The 24435-nt window shown below is 55.3% G+C and overlaps 3 protein-coding genes and 1 long non-coding RNA gene across 4 annotated transcripts; 3 read left to right on the top strand and 1 right to left on the bottom strand.

Moving 5' to 3' along the window:
* Positions 1–545: 545 nt before the first annotated feature.
* HOXA11 (homeobox A11) lies at positions 546–3502 on the top strand. The gene is made up of 2 exons (XM_044244557.1): positions 546–1635; positions 3066–3502. The coding sequence occupies exons 1-2, from the start codon at positions 897–899 to the stop codon at positions 3296–3298; spliced, it is 972 nt and encodes a 323-aa protein (XP_044100492.1). The 5' UTR covers positions 546–896; the 3' UTR covers positions 3299–3502.
* Positions 3503–11704: 8202 nt separating this feature from the next.
* HOXA10 (homeobox A10) lies at positions 11705–15616 on the top strand. Its single transcript, XM_044246280.1, has 2 exons — positions 11705–12835; positions 14047–15616. The coding sequence occupies exons 1-2, from the start codon at positions 11875–11877 to the stop codon at positions 14319–14321; spliced, it is 1236 nt and encodes a 411-aa protein (XP_044102215.1). The 5' UTR covers positions 11705–11874; the 3' UTR covers positions 14322–15616.
* Positions 14287–16850, bottom strand: LOC122904936. The gene is made up of 2 exons (XR_006384285.1): positions 16471–16850; positions 14287–15386 (listed from the first exon to the last, which is right to left on the bottom strand). It is a non-coding gene; the product is annotated as an uncharacterized LOC122904936 (long non-coding RNA).
* Positions 16851–19296: 2446 nt separating this feature from the next.
* Positions 19297–23915, top strand: HOXA9 (homeobox A9). The gene is made up of 2 exons (XM_044246281.1): positions 19297–21401; positions 22481–23915. The coding sequence occupies exons 1-2, from the start codon at positions 20825–20827 to the stop codon at positions 22717–22719; spliced, it is 816 nt and encodes a 271-aa protein (XP_044102216.1). The 5' UTR covers positions 19297–20824; the 3' UTR covers positions 22720–23915.
* The last annotated feature ends 520 nt before the right edge of the window (positions 23916–24435 follow it).

Below are 24435 nucleotides of genomic sequence, written 5' to 3'. Positions count from 1 at the left end.
AAGTGAGGAGGTCGGCAGGGAAGATGAAGTGGAGGTGGATCCCGGGTAAGACGAAGGCCCTTCCGGGACCTGCAGATGCCTGAGAAACCGCGGGGGGAAGTCGCCCTGGTGGTTGGCGGTTTAGGGACGGAAGGCACTAAAGCGCTTCGGAAGTGACCATGAATGCGAGCGTGTAATCAAGTCACCGTGCAAATCGGGCAAGCCACAAGGCAGGCACATCCACGGCTGCGAACCCTGGCCCCGGAGGGGTCCGGCCGGAGTCAGAGACAGAGGTGGTTCCCAGAGCGAGCTTGTGGGAGGGGGAGAGCGAAGGAGGTGCGCACGCGAGCCTCCAGGAGAATAGATTCCAGGACCGCGCACCGGCCACGCAGCGACGAGCTCCCACCCGGCCACCCCCAGCCTGGGGCATCCCTCACCCGGGGAGTGATGGGTGGCAGGAGTTGAGCTCTCTCACCGCCCTCGGCGCACTTGAGGGCCAGCGCCGTGCAGCTGAGCACAGGCGAGCGGCATGGGGCGCACCTCAGCCTCGCCGCGCGCCGGGAGGCCCCCCAGCCAACATGAGTTACACCGGCGATTACGTGCTTTCGGTGAGAACACCGAGTGACGATCTGTTGCTTCCCCTGAGGTGGCTACAAAGAAAGGAAGCCGGGGAGGGAGGGGGGTGGAAAAAGGAAAGGGGAAAAAAAAAAAAAAAAAAAAAAAAGGCCCGGACCAGCTCGCAGCTTGTCAATTTCAACATCGGGTCACATGACCAGCACCTCCCTGCTAAGGATGGGGATAGATTTCCACGTCAGCTTACGTCTCCAAATTTCTACTTCACGGATCCGCTTCAAAGAGGCAGCTGCAGTGGAGAATCATGTTAAGCTCGGCTACTGCGGAGAGCCCAAGGTAGCCCAATGATGGATTTTGATGAGCGTGGTCCTTGCTCCTCTAACATGTATTTGCCAAGTTGTACTTACTACGTCTCGGGTCCAGATTTCTCCAGCCTCCCTTCTTTTCTGCCCCAGACCCCGTCTTCGCGCCCAATGACATACTCCTACTCTTCCAACCTGCCCCAGGTCCAACCCGTGCGCGAAGTGACCTTCAGAGAGTACGCCATTGAGCCCGCCACTAAATGGCACCCCCGCGGCAATCTGGCTCACTGCTACTCCGCGGAGGAGCTGGTGCACAGAGACTGCCTGCAGGCGCCCAGCGCGGCCGGCGTGCCTGGCGACGTGCTGGCCAAGAGCTCCGCCAACGTCTACCACCACCCCACCCCCGCCGTCTCGTCCAATTTCTATAGCACCGTGGGCAGGAACGGCGTCCTGCCGCAGGCTTTCGACCAGTTTTTCGAGACGGCCTACGGCACCCCGGAAAACCTCGCCTCCTCCGACTACCCCGGGGACAAGAGCGCCGAGAAGGGACCCCCAGCGGCCGCAGCGACCTCCGCGGCGGCGGCGGCGGCGGCAGCGGCAGCGGCCACGGGCACGGGCACGCCGGCAACTTCAAGTTCGGACGGCGGCGGCGGCGGCGGCGGCTGCCGGGAGGCGGCGGCGGCGGCGGCGGCGGAGGAGAAGGAGCGGCGACGGCGCCCCGAGAGCAGCAGCAGCCCCGAGTCGTCTTCCGGCCACACTGAGGACAAGGCCGGCGGCTCCAGTACGTATAAAGGCAGCGCCCCGCGCTTTATGAAAGGGGAGTTGGAAATCTAGCGCAGCACCGCTGTTAAATTTTTATATGCTGTTTTATAAGCATATAAGGTTTATGAAGGGCCTTTAGGTTTCCCCCAACAAAACTTTGTTATAAAAGGCGGGATCACGTGGCGAGTGCTGAAATTGGCCGTGAAATACCCACCGGCCAAGGCATGCCTGAAAAAAAAATCCAAAAAAAAAAAAAAAAAAAAAAAACCTCACACACACACAACTCCCTTTCTCCCTTTTTTCCCTTCTGGGTCCCAAGCCCAGCAGCTCGACCCCGCTCGGGGCCAGCTCGGGCTGGGGAGCCGGAGGTGGGCGCCTGTAAATTCCCCCTGCAAGGGCTCCGGGAGCCTTTGATAGCGAGGTAATCCGGAGATTTTTATAAAAGCCATGTGTTGCGCCGGGACGCCAGTCCCGGCCGGGATTCAAAGGCATCGCTGTTTAACGATGGCGCTAGGAGCGTGTTTAACAGATAAAATAGCCCGCTTAGCTCGAGCAATATATTAAAAGAAACAAATTAAGCCAAAGTTGGCCTTTTTATCCAAAGGAAGCCATTTTCCTCTGGCGCGGTGGCAATTACGTGCCGCCTTCTGTCCCACTGCATGTTACTCACAGTTGTTATTCAATCTGTCAAAAGCGGGGGTTTTTTTCCTCTCCATCCTGTGATGTTTTATTGAAAAGGGGAGCAAGTCGAGCCTGCCTGCAGCTTTAGGAAACCCCTCTTCCCTCCACGGTATCTAAAACAGCACCCCTGCCCTGCCAGGGACCAGGATGGTTGTGTGGCCTTGGTGCTCAGGGAAGGCCCATGGTAGGGGGCTTCTGCTGCCACCTCCTCATGTCGCGGAAGCCAGGAGGCTGGTCAAGGAGGCAGGAGCTGGTGGCCAGGACTCAGGCTGACAAAGACCCAGCAGCGGCCTAGGATGCTAGAGGAGGGCCGTCGCAGCCGGGAAAGACTTGGGCTGGGGTCGACTTTACTGCCTTGGGACCCGGCCGCCCAGGTGCTGGAAGGTGAAATGTCCGCTGGCCGCTGTTTGTTTAGTCTGGCCGGGCTGGAGGCAGCCGGCGACCCCCTCTGGGCGGCTTTGAAAGCGGCTTCTGGGGCACCAACCCGCCTGTTGCTGTAAGAAGCCCTCCTTTCTGCTCTGGGGGCAGCGTGAGCAGCTTCCCTGGGGGCCTATCTAGGGAGCTGGCTTTTATCTGGGGCTGAGTCTCCGCCTGCAGCCTGTCCCCAGCTGGCAGTAGGAACCTGAAGGCAGGGGACTGAGGAGAACTTGATGGGTCTAGGACCGGGCCTCCAGTCCCAGGGGCCAGCCCTTTTCCTCCACTCGGGGTTACAGGATGAATTGCAGCCCCCCCATCTGGCTCACTCCCCACTTCTTTCTCCCTCCACAGGTGGCCAACGCACCAGGAAGAAGCGCTGCCCCTACACCAAGTACCAGATCCGGGAGCTGGAGCGGGAGTTCTTCTTCAGCGTCTACATCAACAAAGAGAAGCGCCTGCAGCTGTCCCGTATGCTCAACCTCACCGACCGTCAAGTCAAAATCTGGTTTCAGAACAGGAGAATGAAGGAAAAAAAGATTAACAGAGACCGTTTACAGTACTATTCGGCCAACCCGCTCCTCTAAGGCTCCAGCCAGCTGGAATTGGGTGGGGGGCTTCATACATGGGAGATTATATGCAGATTTTGCCCTTGACAAGGTCAAGGCACGTGGTGACTTTTGAAGAAGAGAGATGTGCAAAAGAGGGGAGGCTGCATGGAGACAGCCTCTAAGAAGGCGGCCCCGGGACTCTCTTGGGCATCTGTGGTTAAGATTCCTAACAGAAATTGGATTTGGAGAGTTGTTCATCAACGAGAATGAATGGTTTGGGACCCCAGGCGGTTCATTCTTGGAGACTGTGGAGCTTTGGACTGGGTGTGGTCTCCATCAGGACTGGGCCTCCTGCCAAGCGCCCTGGAGATCGACCTGGGCCCAGGACCCTCCACATGGAGCCTGCCCACCCCCAGGACCCCTGCGTCAAGAAGCTATTCAATCTTGAAACCCCGTTCAGCTTGGGGACAGGAGCAGGAGGAAGGGGGGAGGATTCCTAGATGTCTGGAGTGGGGCTGCTTTCCAAAGCCAGTGTGAAAGATGGCTGGACTAAGAGGTGGCTATGAGGTGGGAGAGGTCTGCTGATCCTGGAGGGGGAAAAAAAATCGATTCCAGGTGGTATTAGCAGCTCTCCACCCCTCGTAGCCACTCACCGCACTGTCTGAGGCCTGAGCTTCTAGAAGTCGCCTCCTGCAGCCCACCTAGTTTTTCCTACCACTGAGGGTCTTCTTCCTGGATTGCCACTCAGGCCTAAAGCCTGGTCGCAGAGCAGACCTTTTCCGAGGTGGAAGACATCAAAAAGCTAAGAGGTTGCACCCAGGCCGCTGGCCCCAAGATCTCTGCAGGAAATGCCTGTGGAGTGCGGCAGCCTGGGAAAGCCTCTGCCACACTTAACTGAAGCTTGGATTTGCTCAGCGGAACAGTGGGCATGGCCAGCGGTCCCCAGCTACGAGGGGTTTGAGTCCCCCAAACACCCAGTCTGGCACCGCACTCTGCCCTTCACGCCCCAGAACTGAGCTTGGAAGCTTCCAGCAACCTTCCAAGAGCTCAAGAGCATTTGGAATTATTTTAAAAAATAAATATTATATTATATTATATATATTTCCCTGCAGGAACCAAAGCGAATTTTAAAAGATGCAACGTAGAGAGGGAAAAAGATGATGAAGAGAATATTTAAAGGCTCTGTTTACAGTGTTCCACGGTTAAACTCACTCACTGCTAAAAAAAAAAAAAATATTTGAATGTACGCTTCATACAGGGATGGTGTTCAAAAGACTTGTAAATAAAAGAACCATAACCTATTTTGTTTGAATACTTTTTAAATTTTGCCATTAGTTGATTTCCTTGGGGGTATTGGAGGGGTGGGAAGGGTGTTAGGAATGATCTTTTTAATTTCTTGCAATGTTTGGAAAGCATTAGGAGGATGCTCTGAAGTAGTTTGGCCCTCCAGGGTCTGGGGACCTCAGCGGAGAAAGCCAGGCACCCTCCCATTCAATCTCCTCTGCCTCCCTGTTTTAAGAAGTGTCTGGTGGCTCTGTTTGTAACAGGACTGTTGGCCTGTCCTCCGTTCTCACCCACCACGGACGTCGCAGCATGTATCAGACAACAGGGCACAAGGAAAATAAAGACTGGAAACTTGAGTACTGGGTTCTGGTGTGACATTCCTCTTCCTGTTTGCCTTTTACTGCCAAATGTCTGCCCCCCCACCCCCTCCCACCCCGCGAAAGGGGCAACTTACCAGGCCTCTGAGGAGGTGGGGAGATAACTTAGGGTTTTAACTCCACTAGAAGCCAAGTTTGGGAAGACAAGATGACTGGCCAGGTCCTTTGGGGGAAGTGGGGGTCCCATGAATGGGGTATCTCAGGACCTGGAATTAGGGGTTTCATTCTTCAGGCTGGACAGAGGCCTGGGAGAAAGCCCTGGGGCTTGGGGTGGTCAATGAGCTTGATCCCAGGCTGGGCTTACTCACCTCAGGTTTAGGAGGTCTAAAGTGGAACCACTCTAGGGTGCCCTGGGGATCCCCGTAGGAAGACAGAGACCAGTCTGGGTACAAAGAGCAGACTCTCAGGAGCCTCTATGGACACTTTGTCCCAAGCTCCCAGCTGAGGCTGCCTTTTCCCTTTAGGGAAAGAAAGATGCTGGTTTACTCTTTGTTTCCTGCCTTTGAACTTCTGCCTTAAATTTGGACATCACCCATAACCTTGAGGGGCAGGGCGGAAAGGCCAGAGCCTTTTGTTGCTCACCCCCCACCTCCACTCCCACCCTCTCCCTAGCCACCCAGGCAGGGCCAGAGCTGCAGGGAAGATCGAATTTGGAGAGAGGCCCCAGACCCCAGACCTGCTTTGTTTATTTGTTTGTGTGTTTGTCTAACTGGCGCGACTGGGGAAATTGAGCTCAAAGGGGAATGGGACAGGCCCCCTAGATGAATGTCTAGGTTGATGAACAGACACACCGAGGTGAACAACGACTCTCCTGGGGGGCAGGGAGGGGTGGGCAGGGAAACCCAGGATTTAAGCAAAAGACTTCCTTTGGGACGGTTAAAGATTAACCAAAGTCTTGCAAGTTGCTAGAGAGAGTCTAGCCAGGGGACTGTTCGCCGGCGGGCGGCGAGCGGGCGCGGGTTTGATTTCTGAGCCCTATAAAAGCCCATCCTTCGATGGCTGTGACAATGTGGTCGTAAACCCGTCCGGGGCCGGCCAATTTGCATATTTGGAATGCGCCGCTATAAACCCGGCTGGGGTTTTGCAGCAATTTCTTAGATGTAAAAATGAGATCTCTTTAGCAGCGGGCTGGGCACATTCTTTCCCTCCGTCTATGCCTAGAGCCTGCTTCCCTCTCCCGGCTCAGGGCCGAAGTTCGGGCCGGGCCTAGTCGCTCAGCCGCCACGAGGTGGCGCACGTCAGATCAATGTCAAAGCCGCCAGGGAGCCGGGAACCCCTGCGCGATTCTTGGCCTTTGTTCGTTTCTGATACTAAGAGCAGCACGTTACATTATTTCACTTGTCTCGTTTCCCTTAGTATCAAAATAAGGGGGGGAGGCTCACCTTCAAGAAGTAATTGGTGTTGTAATTTAAAGCAACGTGCCTTCTGTAGGCCTCGCAGGCATCGCGCCGCGGAGAAGCCCGCTGTCCCTTGGCAGAGATTTCGGAAATGTGTCAAGGTAAGAGGCCACAAGTTTAGCAATTTCAGTCTGGCTGAGTCGGGAGTGGGGAGGTGGCCGATGTCAGAGCAGGACTGGCAAAGTGGCTGGGCTTGTGTGCTCCGTGTGACGCTCCAGGCGCTCCGCCGACCCCCCTTCCTGCATAGCTCCCTAAGGTTGGAGAACAGGGGGAGGCCTAAGTGGAAAAGTTGAGGATTTTAGACCCTTGCGCCAGCAATTCACCCAGAGCGATCTTTCAGTTTTGTAGAAATATTCAGAATGGGATGAATCAGGCATGGGGGGCATTCAAGCGAAAGGGTTCTGGCTGTGTTGGGATGGGGGTTGTGGTGGCAACAAAAAGAGAGAGAGCGAGAGAGAAGGGGAGACAGTGAGAGCGATGGCGGGACTGGGGAAAACAAAGTTTCTACTCTAAACAATGAGGTGGTCAGCAACTGTGGCCGCGGAGGCCGGCATATTCCCTGGGGCAGACGTCCTGGAGGTCTCTGGTTTTCTACTAGGTGCGGTCTCTAGGTCTGCCCAGCAGCCTGGGGAAAACCTTTGTTCTGAAAAAGGCCAATTCAAGAAAGTCTCATATGATTTCTGAGGTTTCCAGGGAAAATCCGCTTGCTTATTTGGAATTTATGGCTATAAACCTGGCTGGGGTTTTACAGCGATTTCGTAGATGTAAATATGAGATATTTTGCAAATATGCAAAAACTGTATTGGTGTATACCTATACATTTTCAAAAGCTAGCACTGAGGATACACTCTGATCACAATTTCTCCATCAGGGTTGTCACAAAACAAGTTTTAAATACTCATTTCACTTAACATTTCAGAGGCTAGATCCAAATTTCCTCTTTCTTATATTTGACTTTTTATTCCAATGTTTTCATTAGCTTCTTGAAATTGCTGTTTTCATAAATGTATAGTGCGTGGGTGACTGGGGGCAGGGAATTGCAGAGAAAATAGGTTCTGCTTGAGTGTGTGTGTGTGTGTAAATCTTGCTATCAAAAGTCGCTAGTCTTTGTTGAGCATGGGCTCCCAAACTCTGCCAAAATAAGAGAATCACAGGAACCCCACCGAGTGCGCACCGCACCGTGCTTTCTGCAGCCTGAGCCTTCCCTAAAATCCCAGAACCTCTTCTAGTTTCAAGGCCAGAGGCAGTTTATTATAGAGAAAATTAAGGATATTGTAATTTAGGTAGTGTGTGAAAAGGCCCCAACACTCCCCCATCAGGAGAAGAGGGCCAGTTTAGTGGTTGGATTTAGAGAAAAATTTAAAGCGGGTTGTTAGGGATAGATTGCACCTGATTAATTCAAAACAGACACATCAGATTTCCTTGGAAATATGGACATTCTTAAAGATGAACAAGAAAAGAATGTCATGACTTTCAAAAAAATGTCTCACCATACAGTAAATGTGAGAATCAGAGAAGTCCAGAATTCTTGTTAAAGGGGATATGTGAAAATAGCGTTTATTTTTCTTCTGTGGGGCCACAGCCCAACTCTACACCCGGTGGGAGAATTCTGAGCCTGGAAAGTCCTGAGAACGACTTCCAAATACAAACCATTTACTGGCTATCCCCATCTGAGTACCTAGTATTTTTAAAAAGAGGTGGGGGTTTGGGGTAGTAACAGTTTGTTATTCTGGGTCGTTTGCAAGGGCCTACTCCGAAGGAGGAATCCACTATCCGGGGAAATGCAACGGTGAGCCTCGTCAAAGGGCTCATTCCACTGGCCTGATGTTTACTTCAGCTCATAGCCACAGGGAGGGGGAACCGTTATTAACCCAGGTAGAAATCGACGATATTTACTCCTAAATAAAACGTGGGGGCTGCACATAATGTCTATACAGGCCTGGCTGAAGGAAGAAGGCACCGAGAGAGTTTTAGGTCAAAAGCATCCTGAGGGGGACAGAGAAATTCAGCAGCTGGGAGGCAGGGCGAAAGGGAGAGAGGGAAAGAAGGCAAATGGGCTGAAGGGAAGACAGTATCCAGGAGCCGACCCATGCTGCAACTGAATCGCTTTTCTTAATCTCTGGGGATGGGGAACCTCAGGAAAGCCCTGGCGATCGATAAACCGAATATTCTATTGAGGAAGTTAACACCTCGGTGTTACAGTCTGAGGAGTACGGAGCCTTGGGGGGCGGTTGGGGATGCTGGGAGCGCCAAGACTTGTTGAAAAGGCAGCGGAATCTAACTGGAGCTTCTGCTGCGCGGGTATCTTCTCGACCCAACCAGCCGGCCAGTCTGCGTCCCAGGCAAGATCGCAGGCCAAGGGTTCGCCAGCCCTGGTGGGGGTGGGGCGGAGGTCCTGGGCCAGAGAGGAATTCTCACACGGGCCTACACACTCCTCATCCTCCTCCTCTTTTTTGTTTTTTTTTTTAAATCAAGAAACAACACAAACTCAACATCCCATTTGGTTTATTACAAGGGGAAAAAAGAGGTTGGAGAAAAACATTCAGCTTTCCCAAAGGTCAGTGAAGACCCAAGTGCCAATGCCATGGTCTGAGAGGCAGCAGCAGACTTCCACCTCCTCTAAGTCCTCAGCCAACGGGGCCTTCTTAAAGCAGATGCAGTACCAAACTGGCTTTTGTCATCTTGGTTGGCACCTGCATGCTTTTGGATCCCATCCCGCCTAGAAGCCCATTTGGTCACCCTACAGGGCCTTGACCCAGCTGAGCCTGAGCTGCCTACAGCCCGGCACCCGGCTTGTCTTACCAGTCAAACTGACAGGATTGCTGAATTCCTGAGAGTCCTGGAACATTCTGGAGGGCCCAAGGAGAAGGCTGTGAGGGGTCTGTGAACTCCTTGAAGATGATGGGTCAAATTGGGGGAATGCCCAGATGTGCATTTTTCACAGGGTAAGAATCAGAGCTTGGCCTTAGCTTTTCCAAGTGGGGCCTTAACTTTCAATAAGAAAGATAGGTTTAGATCACTGACTTTCATTTTATTTTCTTAGCCTCTGCCATCTCAAGCATTCTCTCCTATGGCCACTGTCCCTTCCTCTCCCAACCTACAGCCTTGGGAAGCCGTTTCTGTTTTTAGTGTGGAGAGAAACCAAATCCTGTCTCAAAGGGTCTGCCGGGACTCATTCTTCTCAAGGACCCCCCCTCCCGCGTTTGGGACTTACTTCACCCTCTGCAGAGCTTTCGTGATTGCCATGGACAAGTGCTTTGGGGCAAAGCCTCCTTCTCAGGCAGCCCTCGGTTCTGTGGCATTTCCCAGTAGCACTGCTGAGTGCAACAGTCCCAATGCATTTCACCCTCCCGGAGAGCTGGACAAGGACCAAGTCTATCCAGACAGGGGTCCGAGGTTTCCCTGCTCTGAAGCTTTTGCCTATTCAAGTTTGTTGGCCTCTGGGCCTAGCCAGGTTAGAATTTGCCTTGGCCTTGTTCACTAGAAGGAGGTGGGGATTGAAGGATTGCTCCGCATCTCTCCATCTCTCCGCAGACTTGATTCGGCTGCCGCTGCTTCTGCAGCCTCAAGATCTTGTAGGATTGGAGAGAACTGGTTCTCAGAGTCTCTGCCCTTCTCCCCCCCCCCCATTTTTTTTTCTCTCCCTCAGCCCTTCTCTCCTTCTGTCTCTCTCCATCTCCGTCCTCTCAATCTCCATGCCCCGTCCCGTCCCGTGGAGCCTGTCGCAGCGAGGCACAGACCAGCTGGGTGGAAGTGGGGGGGAGTGCAGCACAAGCCTTGCCGCGGGGCGCCGGGAGGAGCAGCCACAGCAGGCAGAAACCGCAACCGCTTGCCTCTTCAGAAGCCAGCGCCAGGGCTCTTCCGCCCGCTCTCCCGAGTACTCTATCTGGGTCTTCTCAGGCTCGGCTTCCTTCTCAGACTGGGTTCACCACGGGAGGAACAAGGCCAGGTGCCCGGCAAATCCCCCGGGATGCGAGGGTCTTTCCCCGCTGTAGGCAGAGGCCTGAGCAGTCTGCTTCCTGGGATCCCGGGCATTCAGCATCCCCCAGTCAAGGCCTCTGCAGGGGCTGGAGCTGGTGCAGCGGCGGGCAGGCCTGGGGCATCCTGGAGAGCTGTGGCGCACAGCCCTGGGGCAAGGCAGCGACCTCCTGGGCTCCACTGGATCCGGCCGGAAAAGGTCGCATTTCCTGAGATAGGTCTGAGGCCCACTCGGGGGCTAGCGCCCTGAGCCAGCAGTTTCCAGTTGACTAAGAGCACGTCCCTACGGCCAGGGTAGAAGGAGGCTCTGGTGTTTGCTGCGCAAAGGGCCTGGCCTCGGAACGCTGCTATAACTGGGCCACAAGCCCAGCCCGGTCTTGCCCTGAACGGATTTCCTCACCGCGGGCCTCGTTAAAATGCGCACACCGCGGGAGAGAGGACTGCCCCAGACGCGGGTTTGGAGGGGAGGGGGGAAGCGGGGAGGGGACCGAGAGGCAGGAGTGTGGTGACACTGGTTCTTGTCATAACCTCCTAGTGCTTGCGAATGCCAAGGTTAAAGGGAGAGCTTGAGGCAGAGGTGTCCATCCATGGCCCCCTTCTCCAAGTTTCCCCCTCCAGGTCTTCAGGTCTCTGGTCAAACCAAAGACCCTGAAGAGGGATGTGTCTTTCACTTCCCTGAAATGGGGTATGAGCTTGGAAGCAACCGGGGGATGGGGCTGTGGGGTGCCTGGATCTGACTCTGACCTCTGAATAGGGTGGGGGGAGTCTTTAGCTAAGGTTACCGGTTGCTTCCACCACCACCCCCCAATCCCTTTCAGCTCACCAGGGTCCACCGACAGGAGCTGCAGAAAAAGCAAGCCAGGTGAGCACACCAGAAGCCAAGATCCTAACTGGATCAATGACTGGCTGAGGAAGAGTGTAGAGGGCTGAGAAGCCAGGGCGTTACATTTTGGGGAAATTTCTATGGGGGGGTGTAAGAAAGAAGTGGCAATAGACAGCTTCCACTGCGCGCTGGATCTCAGACACTCTAAAGGGTCTTGGTGGCCTTAGGGCCTGGTCTGTCACTTTTGGGAGACAGTTCCAGGTCCCAAGCTGAAAGGGAAGAGCCTGAGGTTCCAGCAGGTCCTCTTAGTGGTTAGAGTGCCTGGGGAGCTAGTGGCTGATTCTGAAACAAGAATGGGGAGCACCCAAGGCAGGCCGGGGTACACACCATAAACACCCCACTTGTTAACTGCGCGGGGCCCTAGGGCCCTTCAAACAGACCCCGCAGGAGAGCTCACGTCTGAGGGTGGGCGGGGCTAGCCCAGGGGCCAGGTCCCCCATTAGGCACGTTGGGGCAGCCCCCACAGCTTCTGGCCTTTGGGCCGAGGTATCGGGTGTGCGTCTCCCGGCCCATCAATACAGATTACATATTTATATCAATCGTGGGCTCAGAGGGCGCCCTCGAAGAGCAGCCCCGCGACTACGAAACCAAACTGGGAGTGGTCGCGCGGAAACTCTGGCTCAGGATTGGCTGTGGGCACCCGCCGCGGTGCGGGGGGATTGCTAATCGTATTCAGCATGTTTTGCACAAGAAATGTCAGCCAGAAAGGGCTATCTGCTCCCTTCGCCAAATTATCCCACAACAATGTCATGCTCGGAGAGCCCCGCCGCGAACTCTTTTTTGGTCGACTCGCTCATCAGCTCGGGCAGAGGCGAGGCTGGCGGTGGTGGCAGCGGCGCGGGGGGCGGTGGCGGCGGCGGCTACTACGCCCACGGCGGGGTCTACCTGCCGCCGGCCACCGACCTGCCCTACGGGCTGCAGAGCTGCGGGCTCTTCCCGGCTCTGGGAGGCAAGCGCAATGAGGCGGCGTCGCCGGGCAGCGGCGGCGGTAGCGGGGGCCTGGGTCCCGGGGCGCACGGCTACGCGCCCGCGCCTATAGACCTGTGGCTGGACGCGCCCCGGTCGTGCCGGATGGAGCCACCCGAGGGGCCGCCGCCGCCACCACCTCCCCAGCAGCAGCCACCGCCCCCGCCGCAACCACCCCAACCCCCGCCGCAGGCCACCTCGTGCTCTTTCGCGCAGAACATCAAAGAGGAGAGCTCCTACTGCCTCTACGACTCGGCGGACAAATGCCCCAAAGGCTCCACCGCCACGGCCGAGCTGGCCCCCTTCCCGCGGGGCCCGCCGCCCGACGGCTGCGCCCTGAGCACCTCCAGCGGGGTGCCAGTGCCCGGCTACTTCCGCCTCTCCCAGGCCTATGGCACGGCCAAGGGTTACGGCAGCAGCGGCGGCGCGCAACAGCTCGGCGCCGGCCCGTTCCCCGCTCAACCCCCCGGGCGCGGCTTCGACCCGCCACCCGCGCTCGCCTCCGGCTCAGCGGATGCAGCCCGGAAAGAGCGAGCCCTCGATTCGCCGCCGCCCCCTACGCTGACTTGCGGCGGCGGCGGGGGCTCACAGGGCGACGAGGAGGCGCACGCGTCGTCCTCGGCCGCAGAGGAGCTCTCCCCAGCCCCTTCAGAGAGCAGCAAAGCCTCGCCCGAGAAGGACTCCCTGGGTAAGCAGGGCGCGCCGAAGGGCCGCAGTCAGGCGGGCAGACAGGCAGACCCAGAGAAGGGAAAGAGCAGAGAGCCAGGAGTCCGCGCAGCGCCAGCCGGCCGGCCTTGGCCCAAGCTGCAGGCAGGCTGACCTTGTGAACTTGCTTTTTAATATTTGGGCGTGGGGACGCAGTAAAAATTCATGTCCGGCTTAGCGCCCCACACCAAGACATCCGCCACTCTGGCCTCAGCTCACCCCCATTGGGGGCGAGGGCATGGACGAGCAGCCCCTCTCTTGCGCTTGCCCTTTTCCGTGGCCCAGAGCACCCTAAGCCGTGGTCTGGGCCCAGCCTGCGAGGCGCGGCCCACGCGGGGGGAGGGGGAGGGAGGAAAATGGCTCGCCCGCAGATAGCGCGGATGTTTGTAAGGCATCCAAAATAAGCAGCCGCCAGCACCAATAAATAAGCCCATTAACCGGCGAAGTTCGAGTTTACGATCCCCCATGCTTTTTTCAAAGTTGCTGGAGGGGCGGGAATCCTCCTTGCGGGGAGAAGAAAAGGCAAATCCGGCCCGGTTGCCGGGGCCCTGAGCTTAGAGTCAGAGAGGGGCCATTTCGCTTTCCCTGGAACTCCGAATAGCCCAGACTGCACGTCTCTGACTTCTGGAAAGACGTGACAGACGGCCCTTGACCTCGAATCAGTTTTTAGTCCCTTCCCCATGTCCCAACTATGTCCTTGTTCCTCTCTTCATTGGGCCTTCGGCAATCAGGGTACGGGAATGGGACAGCACCACGCTGCCCGCCTCCCTTCCAAGTAAGCACCCATGCCCCCAGCCTGGGGGCTGCAGGAAATGCTTGTCTGCCTTGGGGCGAGAAGCACAGAAAGGCGTTAAGTTCAAGATATACAGCCTGCTCTCCCAGGCCGTTCAGTCTGCAAGCACCGGATAGCTTTGTGCTAAAACAGGTGTTTGGGGAAAAGTGGAAGAAAATGTAAACTGGGAGGATAGGTGCAGATTGGAGGCCCTCTCCATTTTGCACACACCCTTTGGAGGCACTGCTCTTCCTGAGCAAGCTAAAAGAGGTGTGTGTGTGTGTGTGTGTGTGTGTGTGCAAAACTCTCTCTGTGTGACTTAGGGCATCCCTCTTATCACAGAGAAGTCCCAGATTCACCCCTGCGCACAGCCTGGCGAGACCCCGATGTAACCTTCCCTTCGTTATTCTCTTAAACGCTAGGCAATTCCAAAGGCGAAAACGCAGCCAACTGGCTCACCGCAAAGAGCGGCAGGAAGAAGCGCTGCCCCTATACCAAGCACCAGACGCTGGAGCTGGAGAAGGAGTTTCTGTTCAACATGTACCTTACTCGAGAGCGGCGCCTAGAGATCAGCCGCAGCGTCCACCTCACGGACAGACAAGTTAAAATCTGGTTTCAGAATCGCAGGATGAAACTGAAGAAAATGAACCGAGAAAACCGGATCCGGGAGCTCACAGCCAATTTTAATTTTTCCTGATGAAGCTCCAGGCAACGCCGATTTTTCCCGCTGCCAGAGAGCCGTTTTCCTCCCTCTGTCTTCGGCCTCTGCCCAGGAACTCGCACCTGTGCCGGAGTCCCACTCCTCCCTCCCACACTTGCCATCTCGATGGCCGTCACATCTGTGCAGGGCTGGTTTGTTCTGACTTTTTGTTTCTTTGTCTGTTTGCTTGTGCTGGTTTACTTGTTTTCTGGGGGAAAAAGCCATATCGTGCTGCATTTCTATAGAGAGAAATATTATCCTCAAGTGTTGAGTGGTGACTGGGCTGGTTTGCTGTCTCGGGGTTCCTCTGCTGGAAATGGCTCCTGTCCTCCCGGTGGAGCTGGTTTCCTGCGGGGGCGGGCAAACCTAGCCGGAAGGCCGAGGTCCCCTTGTAGGCGCTGAGGTGTCTGGCCTGAGGTCAATGGTGCAAGGAGCCGCCACCGGGCTCGCCTGCCTGGAGTGCTGGGCTGTGTTTAATCAGGGGACATAGGCCCCTGGGTTTCTTTTTTCTTTCTTTCTCTCTTCCTTGGCAAAAAGAAGGGCTTGCAAGCATGGACATGCAGGCTGGCAAAAGGGCTTGGCTTTGGCTGATTAGAAAATTGAGAGTCATAACGAGTAATCTTTCCTTCCTCTGTAAGATATCCCAGCTTTAAAAGGGAGGAAAAAAAAAAAAGAATAACCAAGAGAAGGAAACTTCTCTTCCAGTTTGTGTAAGGTCTTGCATTGTGGGACTAAATTATTTCACTTACCTCGGAATTTTCATATCCTTCTGGCTGTAGATAAATAATCTAATATAGTTTTGTTTATGCGTGCAGATTTAGTGGGGTTTTTTTGGTCATTAAATAATTGTTACCACTGGTAACACGACAAGCACACCACAATTCTCCCTATCTTGTGGAGAGTTTCCTTTCTCATTTTCTTTTTTCTTCTTCCTCTTTTATATTTTCCTTCCTAAAATTCACAGAATCCGAGGAGCGCTGGGCAAGCGGAATAGACTAGAGAAGGGAGACATTGTTTGGGTTTCCTTTATACTGTGAAGTTACATGCATAAAAGGGTCAAACCTGTAGGTGCAGAAAAAGAAAAATTATAAATACAAATCTGTATAAATGTCTATTATGAAAAATTGCCAATCTTGTTTTATGCAAATGCATTCTATCGTTATTATAAATGTTAGTTCTAGCTCTATTTACTTCTAATCTTAAATCAGAATAAATTAATATTGTAATGCTGCTGTGCGTGGAAAAAAGACGATGTTTATGTTCTTATAGAAGAATAAAAGCTGTGGAATGAAGCTTTTTAAATTTTACTTCTTTTTTTTTTTTACTTCTTATCTTCACCTTCCACTTTATCCCGTTCACCACTTTTACAACAGGAGGACTAGCCCGCGCCCCCTGCAATTACTTTAGGCATCTATTTAAATATTACCTAGACGGTCGTAATTTGTCTGGGCCCTATAGCCCTGGTGCCGTAAGGTTTGTCGGCTTTTGTTCAGTTTTATGACTTGCTAGTATATCTGGATTGTGGCTGTCTTGGACCAGTGGTTTCAGTTGAGAGGGGAGCTGCATAGACAGAGGAAGCCAAACAGGATTTCTTTCGGGAGCCCCAGGGAGGCTCGCAGACGCCGGTTGTTTTGCGGGTCCCCTGGTCTTAGATGACCCCCAGCCTAGGAATCCGGGGAGCAGGCTGGGCCCAGAGCGCGTCACTAGCGTCCGCGGCAGCAGTTAGGTAGACTGCTGCGGGCTGCAAGCCCCCCTCCCCCAGCACGGCCTCCCCCACCTGGTCACCCTCCGCGGGGCCACGCGTTTCCTGCTCGCGGGAGGTGGGGGGGAGGGCGACGGCAGGGGGAGGGGGCGCGGGAGCGCGCGCCCCGGCTGGCTGGCTGGCTGGGAGGGAGAGAGGGGGAGAGCGAGCCGCGGGGAGTGAGCGCCGGAGGCCGAGACCAGACTGGGAGCCGTGCTCGGGGCCGTCCCTGGCGCTTTCGAGTCGCTCAGGGTCGCCGCGGGTTGGCGCCGGCTCGCCGAGAAGCGGGGTTTGGGAAACCAGCACGCACACTGCTCTCTCTCCTTTCTTCTCGCTTTTCCCTCTCCTTCCATTTTCCTCTCTCTCCTTTACCTTCTTTCCCCCTCTCTCCCAGGTTTACCTTACCGGGGCCGGTGGCTTCTCCCGCCGCGATGCCTTAGCGGCAGCGGGGGACACACAGTGGCAACGCGGGCGCAGGTTGGCAAGGGGCCGAGCCGGGCGCGATCGCAGGGTTCTCCCTTGGCTGCGGCGGTGGCGGCGGCGGCGGCGGCGGCGGCGGCGGGCGAGGCAGCCCCGCGCTGGCAGCACCAGAACTGGTCGGTGATTTAGGTAGTTTCCTGTTGTTGGGATCCACCTTTCTCTCGACAGCACGACACTGCCTTCATTACTTCAGTTGAAATCGTCTCCAGGTACCTGTGCGCGCGGGGGCCGGGCCGGGCGGGGCATCCGGGCCCTGGTCGTGCCAGGCCTGCGGTGGCAACCTCGGCTTTTCCCGCGCAGGAGCCTCGTCCCTGCCTCCTTCTCAGCGTTTTGCCAAGCTGTTGGCCGCAATCCCCATCCCCACCTGGCCTCGAGCAGGTACGATCAGGTTAGCTGCTCCACGGCGGACGCCAGGGGCGTGGTAGGAATTCTGGGCCCGGAGCCATTCAAGGTCAGGGGCACGCGTTCCCATTCTGGGCCTCCCCCGACTCCAGGCCATTCTCCTGCAAGGCTGGGACACAACCAGCCCTAATCCAGGGTAGAAGATCAGGGAAGATCCCCTTGAGAGACTCAGGCTAAACTAGGAGGGACAGGCTGGAAAGGGGCTGGGATCCTGGCCTTGTCACTTACCCTTCTCTCTGTAAGCCGCCCTCTGCTCTCAGGAGTCGCCTTTGACTCTTTGCTTCCTTCTTTTCTTCCCTCCGTTCTTCCTCTTTCTTCTTTTTCTTTATCCTTACCTTTACTTCTTCCTTCTTTCTTTCCTTCCGTTCATTTGTCTTTCATCTTGGGTCTCTCTGTGCCCAGTTTTCTATCTCCACTTCCTGTCCTCCTATCTCTTCCTCCGGGAGGGACCCAGGGCTGGCTTGGGAGAGCCTGGGACAGGGTTCTTATTTATTTATTTATTTATTTTCTGCGTGCTCAAGTTGTGGTCGGAATCTGCCAAGGAAGGGCTCGCGTGGCACAGCTGTCGGGGGCTGTGGATCTGGGCCTGGTGTGCCGCTGCAGAGACAAGGCCTCGGTTACGATCACGACCGGATGGCGGCGGCCTTGCGTTCTTACTCCGCGGGTCAGCAACCAGAGCTTATGAGATCCGATTAGGGGGCCTTTGCGCCGTTTTTGTGTGCCCACACAGAGGGCAAGGAGGTCTTTGCTGGCCTCACTGGGCACCTGAGGCTGGACCTGGGCTGAGGCCCAGCCAGGCTATAGAGCCTGGCCACGCAGGGAATCCTGCCTAGAAGCTTCCTCCGCTTTCCTCCGGCCTGCCGGTCCCAACTCTGGCTTTAACCGCGGGGCAGGGGAGCAGCGCTAGGGCAAAGAACGGTTGCTTGTTTGCCCGTAGCCTCTATCAGGTTCAGAGTCTGTTAGAAATGGCATCCTTGTGCCAATGGGTACTGGAGAAAGGGACCCTTCCAGCTCCAGTCTGTTTCAAATATAATAGGGGGAAAGAATCTTAAATTCCACAACTATTGTATTACAAACTTGAGCCCTCATTCCAAGTTGTAGTCCACCGTTGGAAGCCAGATGAACCATTCTTCCTACCAAACTGAAAACAACTTTCATCCCTCCCTGCCTCCCAAACACACACACACACACACACACACACACACACGCAGAGCCTTCAGACTCATGCCCACCAAGCTGGGCTTCCCTTCCCAGCTCTGTCTCCGGCCCTGGAACTGTTTCCATCGCTCTGCCTGCGGTCCTGTTATCTGAAAGGCCAGCACACGGCTCTCCCCTCAACTCCTCTGAGCCATTTTCCAGACCAGAGAACTGGATTTATTTTGGAGGCCAAGGTTTTAGAACTCTCAGGCAAAAGAGGCAGTTTGTAATTACATCTATTTATTTTTTTTAATATACACACACAGTCCCTTTCATTTCCAAAATAAAATCTGATTCAAAAGCTTGACTCCTTTCTCCCCAAATCTTTGGGTAGAAGAGGGGTCCAATTAGGTTTTTCTGATTTTTCTCCCCTCTTAGGCACAATGTAAGGCCTGCTTAACATTCAGGGCCTGCTAATTATGTGGTGACTGTCCTATTCTGGAGGGCTAAGGTTATTTAAACAGCCTTTTCATTAAAAAAAAAAATACTAATACTAATTCAAGGCTTCTTTGAGCAAAAAGCTGAATTGCAAATAGGCCAGTCCAGCCTGTTCTCAGACAATTACAATGAAGAGCCAGGTCTCCTCCTGAGTTAGTACTTCTTAATGAAAATCTCAGAGGCACCGCGAACTGCCCAATATTTGGGACACGCCGGGATGCGATGGGGGTGGGGATAAGGCAGAGGAATTTACTGGGAAAGGAAAATATTATGGGGGAGGAGGCTAAGGGGACCAGGACCAGCCACGTCGGGAGTTCACTGTGTCGGCCACTTCCCTCTTCCGGCGAGAGCGGATAAAGGGGAACCCGGCTGGTCTCCGCCAGGCTTCGCAGCCTCGCTCTCGGGGAGAGCCCGGCACTTGAGGGTCCCCGTCCGGGATAGGGATGTATCAGGGTTTGGGGGAGGATTTCTGGAACTGTTGGGTAGGATGAAGCCAGAAAAAGAGATGGAAGCGTCCTCGCCGCCCGCCCTCGCCGCCAGGGAAGTGGGCTAATGAGAAACACACTCTTGCAGGCACAGTGTTCACACGTGAATTTGATTACCCCGTTTTTAGGAGTCGCTGCTTTCTGTTCGGATTTGGGGTGGGTTTTTTTCTTCCAACAGAGGCCGCGAGGCCTTTTCATTTAACCCTGGAAGACTCGAAAAGGGGTAAGAAATACCTTCCTCCATGTGGCCAAGCCAAGGAATAGGATTAAAGTCAAAGCCCCGTGCCCCTCCCCGTTTTAATTTCTAGCCCTGGACTTGAGCGGCGGTCGCCTAGCTTTGGGCCTTGTAACCTTGTTGAGCCGTCCGGCCCGGTGAAAACCAAGGCGGGGCCCGGGGAGGTGGCCGGAAAGAAAGAAAGGAAGGAGCCCTGAAGAACTCATACTGGGCCCCGAGGCCAGCGGCTCTTGCGCGGGCCTCCCAGGCCCTGGAGCCGCGCGCGGTCTCTTCGGCGGGACTGCCTTCTCGCGAGCCGTTCTCGCCTTTCACGGAGGCTGCCTCGTGTTTTCTTCGCAGCTCGGGTTTGGGGAGTGCGACAAAGCTCACCGAGCTCAGCGTGAGGGCCTCCGAGGTCGGGGCACGGTGCTGGGTGGCCTGCTGCGTTCGCCTGGGTGTCGCGATTCCTGGCTGAGGACCGTAGGGCTGTAGGGCTGGGGCGGGGGGCGCGTGTGCGCGGGGTCGGAACCGAACCCGCGGCACAACCAGGCCCTCAAGCCCCTCGACTCAGGGACAGCCGGCTGCTCCTCGGTGGGGCGCTCGCTGGAGGTGCAGCGGCAACGCTGCGAGCCAGCTTCCCGGGCGCCCTGGGATCCAAAGCGGGCAGATCTCGGGGCCCCACAATAGGCGGTGCCCTCTGGGAAGCCTGTCCGTGCCCAGCGCGCTCGGACAGGGGCCGGTGGTGGCTCCCTTTGGGACGGATGCTGCGTTGAATTTGACTTTTTCGCGGCCGGCCCGGGGTAAACTTGCATCTCCGGGGACGGCAGGAATTATTTACAGGGAGCTCGCCAACCCAACCCAACAGTCTAATTTAACCTTTCCCAGTCCTCGTAAATTTTTACAGCCGGGAACCACGGCGAAGCAAACGAATCTGTTGGTCGTTCCCGACTTCCCACCAGCCTGTGTGGCTTCTGAAACAATCACTCCTTATGAAATATCATAAATATAGATTTAAATACAGTAGAGCGAGAATGCGATTTGGCTGCCTTTTTATGGCTTCAATTATTGTCTAATTTTATGTGAGGGGCTCCACCGGCCGCACTCGCACGCGGGACCCGCGCCTCGCTGATGGCGTGATTAATTGTGATATAAAATAGTCCGCTTAAGAAGTGTGTGTCTGGTGGCGGCGGTGGGAGGGGAGGGAGTCCAGAGGCAAGGCCAGATTTGATCTTTTAATCTTCGTTGGCCACAATTAAAACAAACCCGATCGTGGAGCGCCGCGATCCCTTTGCATAAAAACATATGGCTTTTGCTATAAAAATTATGACTGCAAAACACCGGGCCATTAATAGCGTGCGGAGTGATTTACGCGTTATTGTTCTGCCGGGCGGGCACGTGACGCGCGCGGCCAATGGGGGCGCGCGCGCCGGCAACTTATTAGGTGACTGTACTTCCCCCCCTGGTGCCACCAAGTTGTTACATGAAATCTGCAGTTTCATAATTTCCGCGGGTCGGGCCGACCGGCCAGGCACCGGGCACAGCGATGGCCACCACCGGGGCCCTGGGCAACTACTACGTGGACTCGTTCCTGCTGGGCGCCGAGGCCGCGGACGAGCTGGGCGCGGGCCGCTACGCGCCGGGGGCCCTGGGTCAGCCTCCCCGGCAGGCCACCGCGCTGGCGGAACACCCCGACTTCAGCCCGTGCAGCTTCCAGTCCAAGGCGGCGGTGTTCGGCGCCTCGTGGAACCCGGTGCACGCGGCGGGCGCCAACGCGGTGCCCGCCGCGGTGTATCACCACCATCACCACCCTTACGTGCACCCCCAGGCGCCCGTGGCGGCGGCGGCCCCGGACGGCAGGTACATGCGCTCCTGGCTGGAGCCCACGCCCGGCGCGCTCTCCTTCGCGGGCTTGCCCTCCAGCCGGCCTTATGGCATTAAACCTGAACCACTGTCCGCCAGAAGGGGTGACTGTCCCACGCTTGACACTCACACTTTGTCCCTGACTGACTATGCTTGTGGTTCTCCTCCAGTTGATAGAGAAAAACAGCCCAGTGAAGGCGCCTTCTCCGAAAACAATGCTGAGAATGAGAGCGGCGGAGACAAGCCCCCCATCGATCCCAGTAAGTGTCTCCTCCCTTCAGACCGGCCGCCGCCTCCACGCCGGCCACCAGGATCTGCCAGCCCTTCAGCTTTCTCTTGAGCCTGCTTCGCCTGCGCTGCGAGCCTCTTGAGCAGGGGCCGGGAACCAGAAGTTGCTGTTTAGGATGCCTCGGATGGGGCCCCAATTCCAGAGAGCAGTGACAAGCTGGCTGCCGGGTTCAGGGGGAGGGGAGGCGGCTGCTGCCGAGAGAGAGAGGGGGCGGGGCGGGCGCTGCCGGCCAAGCCAAGACCAGCCGCCCCTCTCCCTGGCTGTCCGGTACCAGGACAGCAGTACTTTGGGCCGTTCTTCGAAAGCAGCTCGGCAGAGAGAATCTTTTGTGCGGCTAGACTGTCCTGGAGCCTGGAGCGGCGGCAACAACTGCAGCCTAGACATTGAAGAAGACGGCCGATCCCTTCCACTTCTTGCCTTCAGCCAGTGGCGGCGTATATCCTGCCCAAGATGAGGCTGTAGGCGACCGGGCCACGGCGGTCCCCATGCCAGATTATTCACATAAACTGGAGAAGTGATCAACATCCTTGGGGCGCCTAGGGGCGCCATGCCGGCTACCCGGCTCTGATGGCCTTCCAGGGAGTCAAAGAAGGAAAGGGGAAAGTAGAAGGAAAGGTGGGGAAGGGAGGATACAGAGAGAGAGTGTGTGTGTGTTAGTGCGGGGGAGAAGAGAGTATTAACGTTACAGGAACACAGGGCAGCGTGCTGTCCCCCTGCCTGGCAAGAAGAGGATCTATTTCTAAATTTCCATCCTTGTACAGTGTACAGAGAGTGGAAAGAAGGAGAGGAAAAGGACAGGAGGACAGAGGAGAGAGGAGGGTCTCCTAAAGGGAGGGGAAAGCCGAGGTTTTACTGCGTGCAATTGTAAGTGACCGTTCCTCCGTCTGTCTGCCACGATTCCATTGTGTACGGCTTCTGCAGCCTTTCCCTCACCGATTCAGCAGCGTCCTGCACTTTGGCCGAAGACCCTAGGAGGTTCCCCAGCCCCCAGTGGAGGGGGGACGTAGGTGCTTCTCCTCTTTCTAAATGCCTTGTCTGTCTCCTTCGCAGGCAACCCGGCAGCCAACTGGCTCCACGCGCGCTCCACGAGGAAGAAGCGCTGCCCCTACACCAAGCATCAAACCCTGGAGCTGGAGAAGGAGTTTCTGTTCAACATGTACCTCACCAGGGACCGCAGGTACGAGGTGGCCCGGCTGCTCAACCTCACCGAGCGGCAGGTCAAGATCTGGTTCCAGAACCGCAGGATGAAAATGAAGAAAATCAACAAGGACCGGGCAAAAGACGAGTGATTCAACAGAGTTCATTTAGAAAAGAGAGAGCGAGCTAGGGAGAAAGAGAAAGGACTGCCTGATCCCTCTCCCGCCCCTATTCTACCCCAGCGTCCACCACCCTGGCCATCCCGCACAAAGCGGCTTTAAACTCCAGGCCTCATCTCCCCCTGGCAAGCCGGGCTAAGGCTGGCTTCCCCCCGCCCCCCAGCCTGCCGCTTTGATGGAGGAGGTATTGTAAGCTTTCCATTTTCTATAAGACGGAAACAAACAAACAAAAAATGGTGGGGGGGGACATTTTCGCTGATGCCTGTGTGTGCTAGCTTGTATATGTTTTTTAGAAAAAATCTACCTGTTCCTGACTTCAAAGAAACAAACAACAACAACAAAAAAAATACTACCTTTTTATAATGCACAACTGTTGATGGCGGGCTGTATAGTTTTTAGTCTGTGTAGTTAATTTAATTTGCTCTTTGTGCGGCAGAGCGATCTGCCCAGATACTTGAACACTGTGTTTTATTGTGGTAATTATGTTTTGTGACTCAAACTTCTGTGCTGGGTGATGCACCCGTTGTGATTGTGAGCGCTTAGAATTCAATTTCAACTCAGGTTGTTGCTAGGGGAGAAAAATAGTTGCGTAGAGTATAGCTCTGTATGGAACATGTCTTCTGTATGCCTAGGCTGTTCACCTTGGATTGTAAACGAGCTGTAAGGATTTCCCAGTGAAATAAAATTTTAAAAGAAAGAAAGTGTTCTCCAGGATGCATAAATTCATGGTTTCCTCCTCTCTGGAAATGTGGGCATTTTCGTCTCTACCCGTTCTATAAACCTGTCTTGTTCATTGTATATATAATCCATATATTAAAGAAAAAAGTAATCAGACAAGCTTGAATATTGTTTTTGCACCGGATGAACATTGAGGAAATTTGGAGCTATACATATGTGCAGAAGGTTACTACCTATGGTTTACATTTAATTTTAATCGGGGGAAAAATGAATGCTTATTGTAATGGAGTTAATTTTATTGATAATAAATTATACACTATGAAACCGCCACTGGGCTACTGTAGATTTGTATCCTTGATGAATCTGGGGTTTCCATCCGGCTGGACATACACTGTATATTTTGCAATAGTTACCTCAAGGCCTACTGACCAAATGTTGTGTTGAGATGATATTTAACTTTTTGGCAAATAAAATATATTGATTCTTTTCTATTTATTGCGGGTCAGCTCTTTGCACCTTTTTCTCTGGGATAGGGGAGCGTGGGTAGTGTCTCTGGGTGGGGGCCGGGCCTGGGGGAAGGAGGCAGAATCTCGATTTCTCCGTTTCACCGCCGGCGGGCTCTCGGATCGGGGACCTGCCGCAGCCAGCCGCGCTCCCACTCCCGCCGGCTGCCTAGCGGCGCAAGCAACGGAGCCAGGCTGGGCAACGAGGGGCGGCGAGGCCTAGCTCCCGGCTTTGACCTGTCCCATTTGCGGGGAGGCCGAGAGGCCTCCGAGGAGCCGCGCTGGGGTCTCAGGTCCCGCTGGCCAGTAGTAGCGAAAGGCCACCCTTTCATCTTGGCGCCCAGAGATATTTCCCGAAGCCGGGTCCACTGAGATCCTCCAGGCCTTCCCCTGGCATGGGGCGGGGAGTGTGAGGGCAGGAGCGACGGGGAGTCGAAGGACCAGCTTCCCGAGGAGTCTCCAAGGAGGGAAACGAGCCCTGCTGCCCCGACGCGGCCGCCAAAAAGGA

This window comes from Neovison vison, chromosome 4, assembly GCF_020171115.1.
Source record: "Neovison vison isolate M4711 chromosome 4, ASM_NN_V1, whole genome shotgun sequence".
NCBI classification, from domain to species: domain Eukaryota; kingdom Metazoa; phylum Chordata; class Mammalia; order Carnivora; family Mustelidae; genus Neogale; species Neogale vison.
The sequence above is the reverse complement of the archived record's forward strand: the minus strand, read 5'-3'. Positions and strand labels throughout refer to the sequence as shown.

Bases quoted from the DNA above. Each gene is read 5' to 3' on its own strand.
- HOXA9 (XM_044246281.1), top strand. From the start codon at position 20,825: ATGGCCACCACCGGGGCCCTGGGCAACTACTACGTGGACTCGTTCCTG. The intron at 21,402-22,480 runs GTAAGTGTCTCC...TCTCCTTCGCAG, and splicing joins CAAGCCCCCCATCGATCCCA to GCAACCCGGCAGCCAACTGG.
- HOXA11 (XM_044244557.1), top strand. From the start codon at position 897: ATGATGGATTTTGATGAGCGTGGTCCTTGCTCCTCTAACATGTATTTG. The intron at 1,636-3,065 runs GTACGTATAAAG...CTCCCTCCACAG, and splicing joins GGACAAGGCCGGCGGCTCCA to GTGGCCAACGCACCAGGAAG.
- HOXA10 (XM_044246280.1), top strand. From the start codon at position 11,875: ATGTCAGCCAGAAAGGGCTATCTGCTCCCTTCGCCAAATTATCCCACA. The intron at 12,836-14,046 runs GTAAGCAGGGCG...CTTAAACGCTAG, and splicing joins GCCCGAGAAGGACTCCCTGG to GCAATTCCAAAGGCGAAAAC.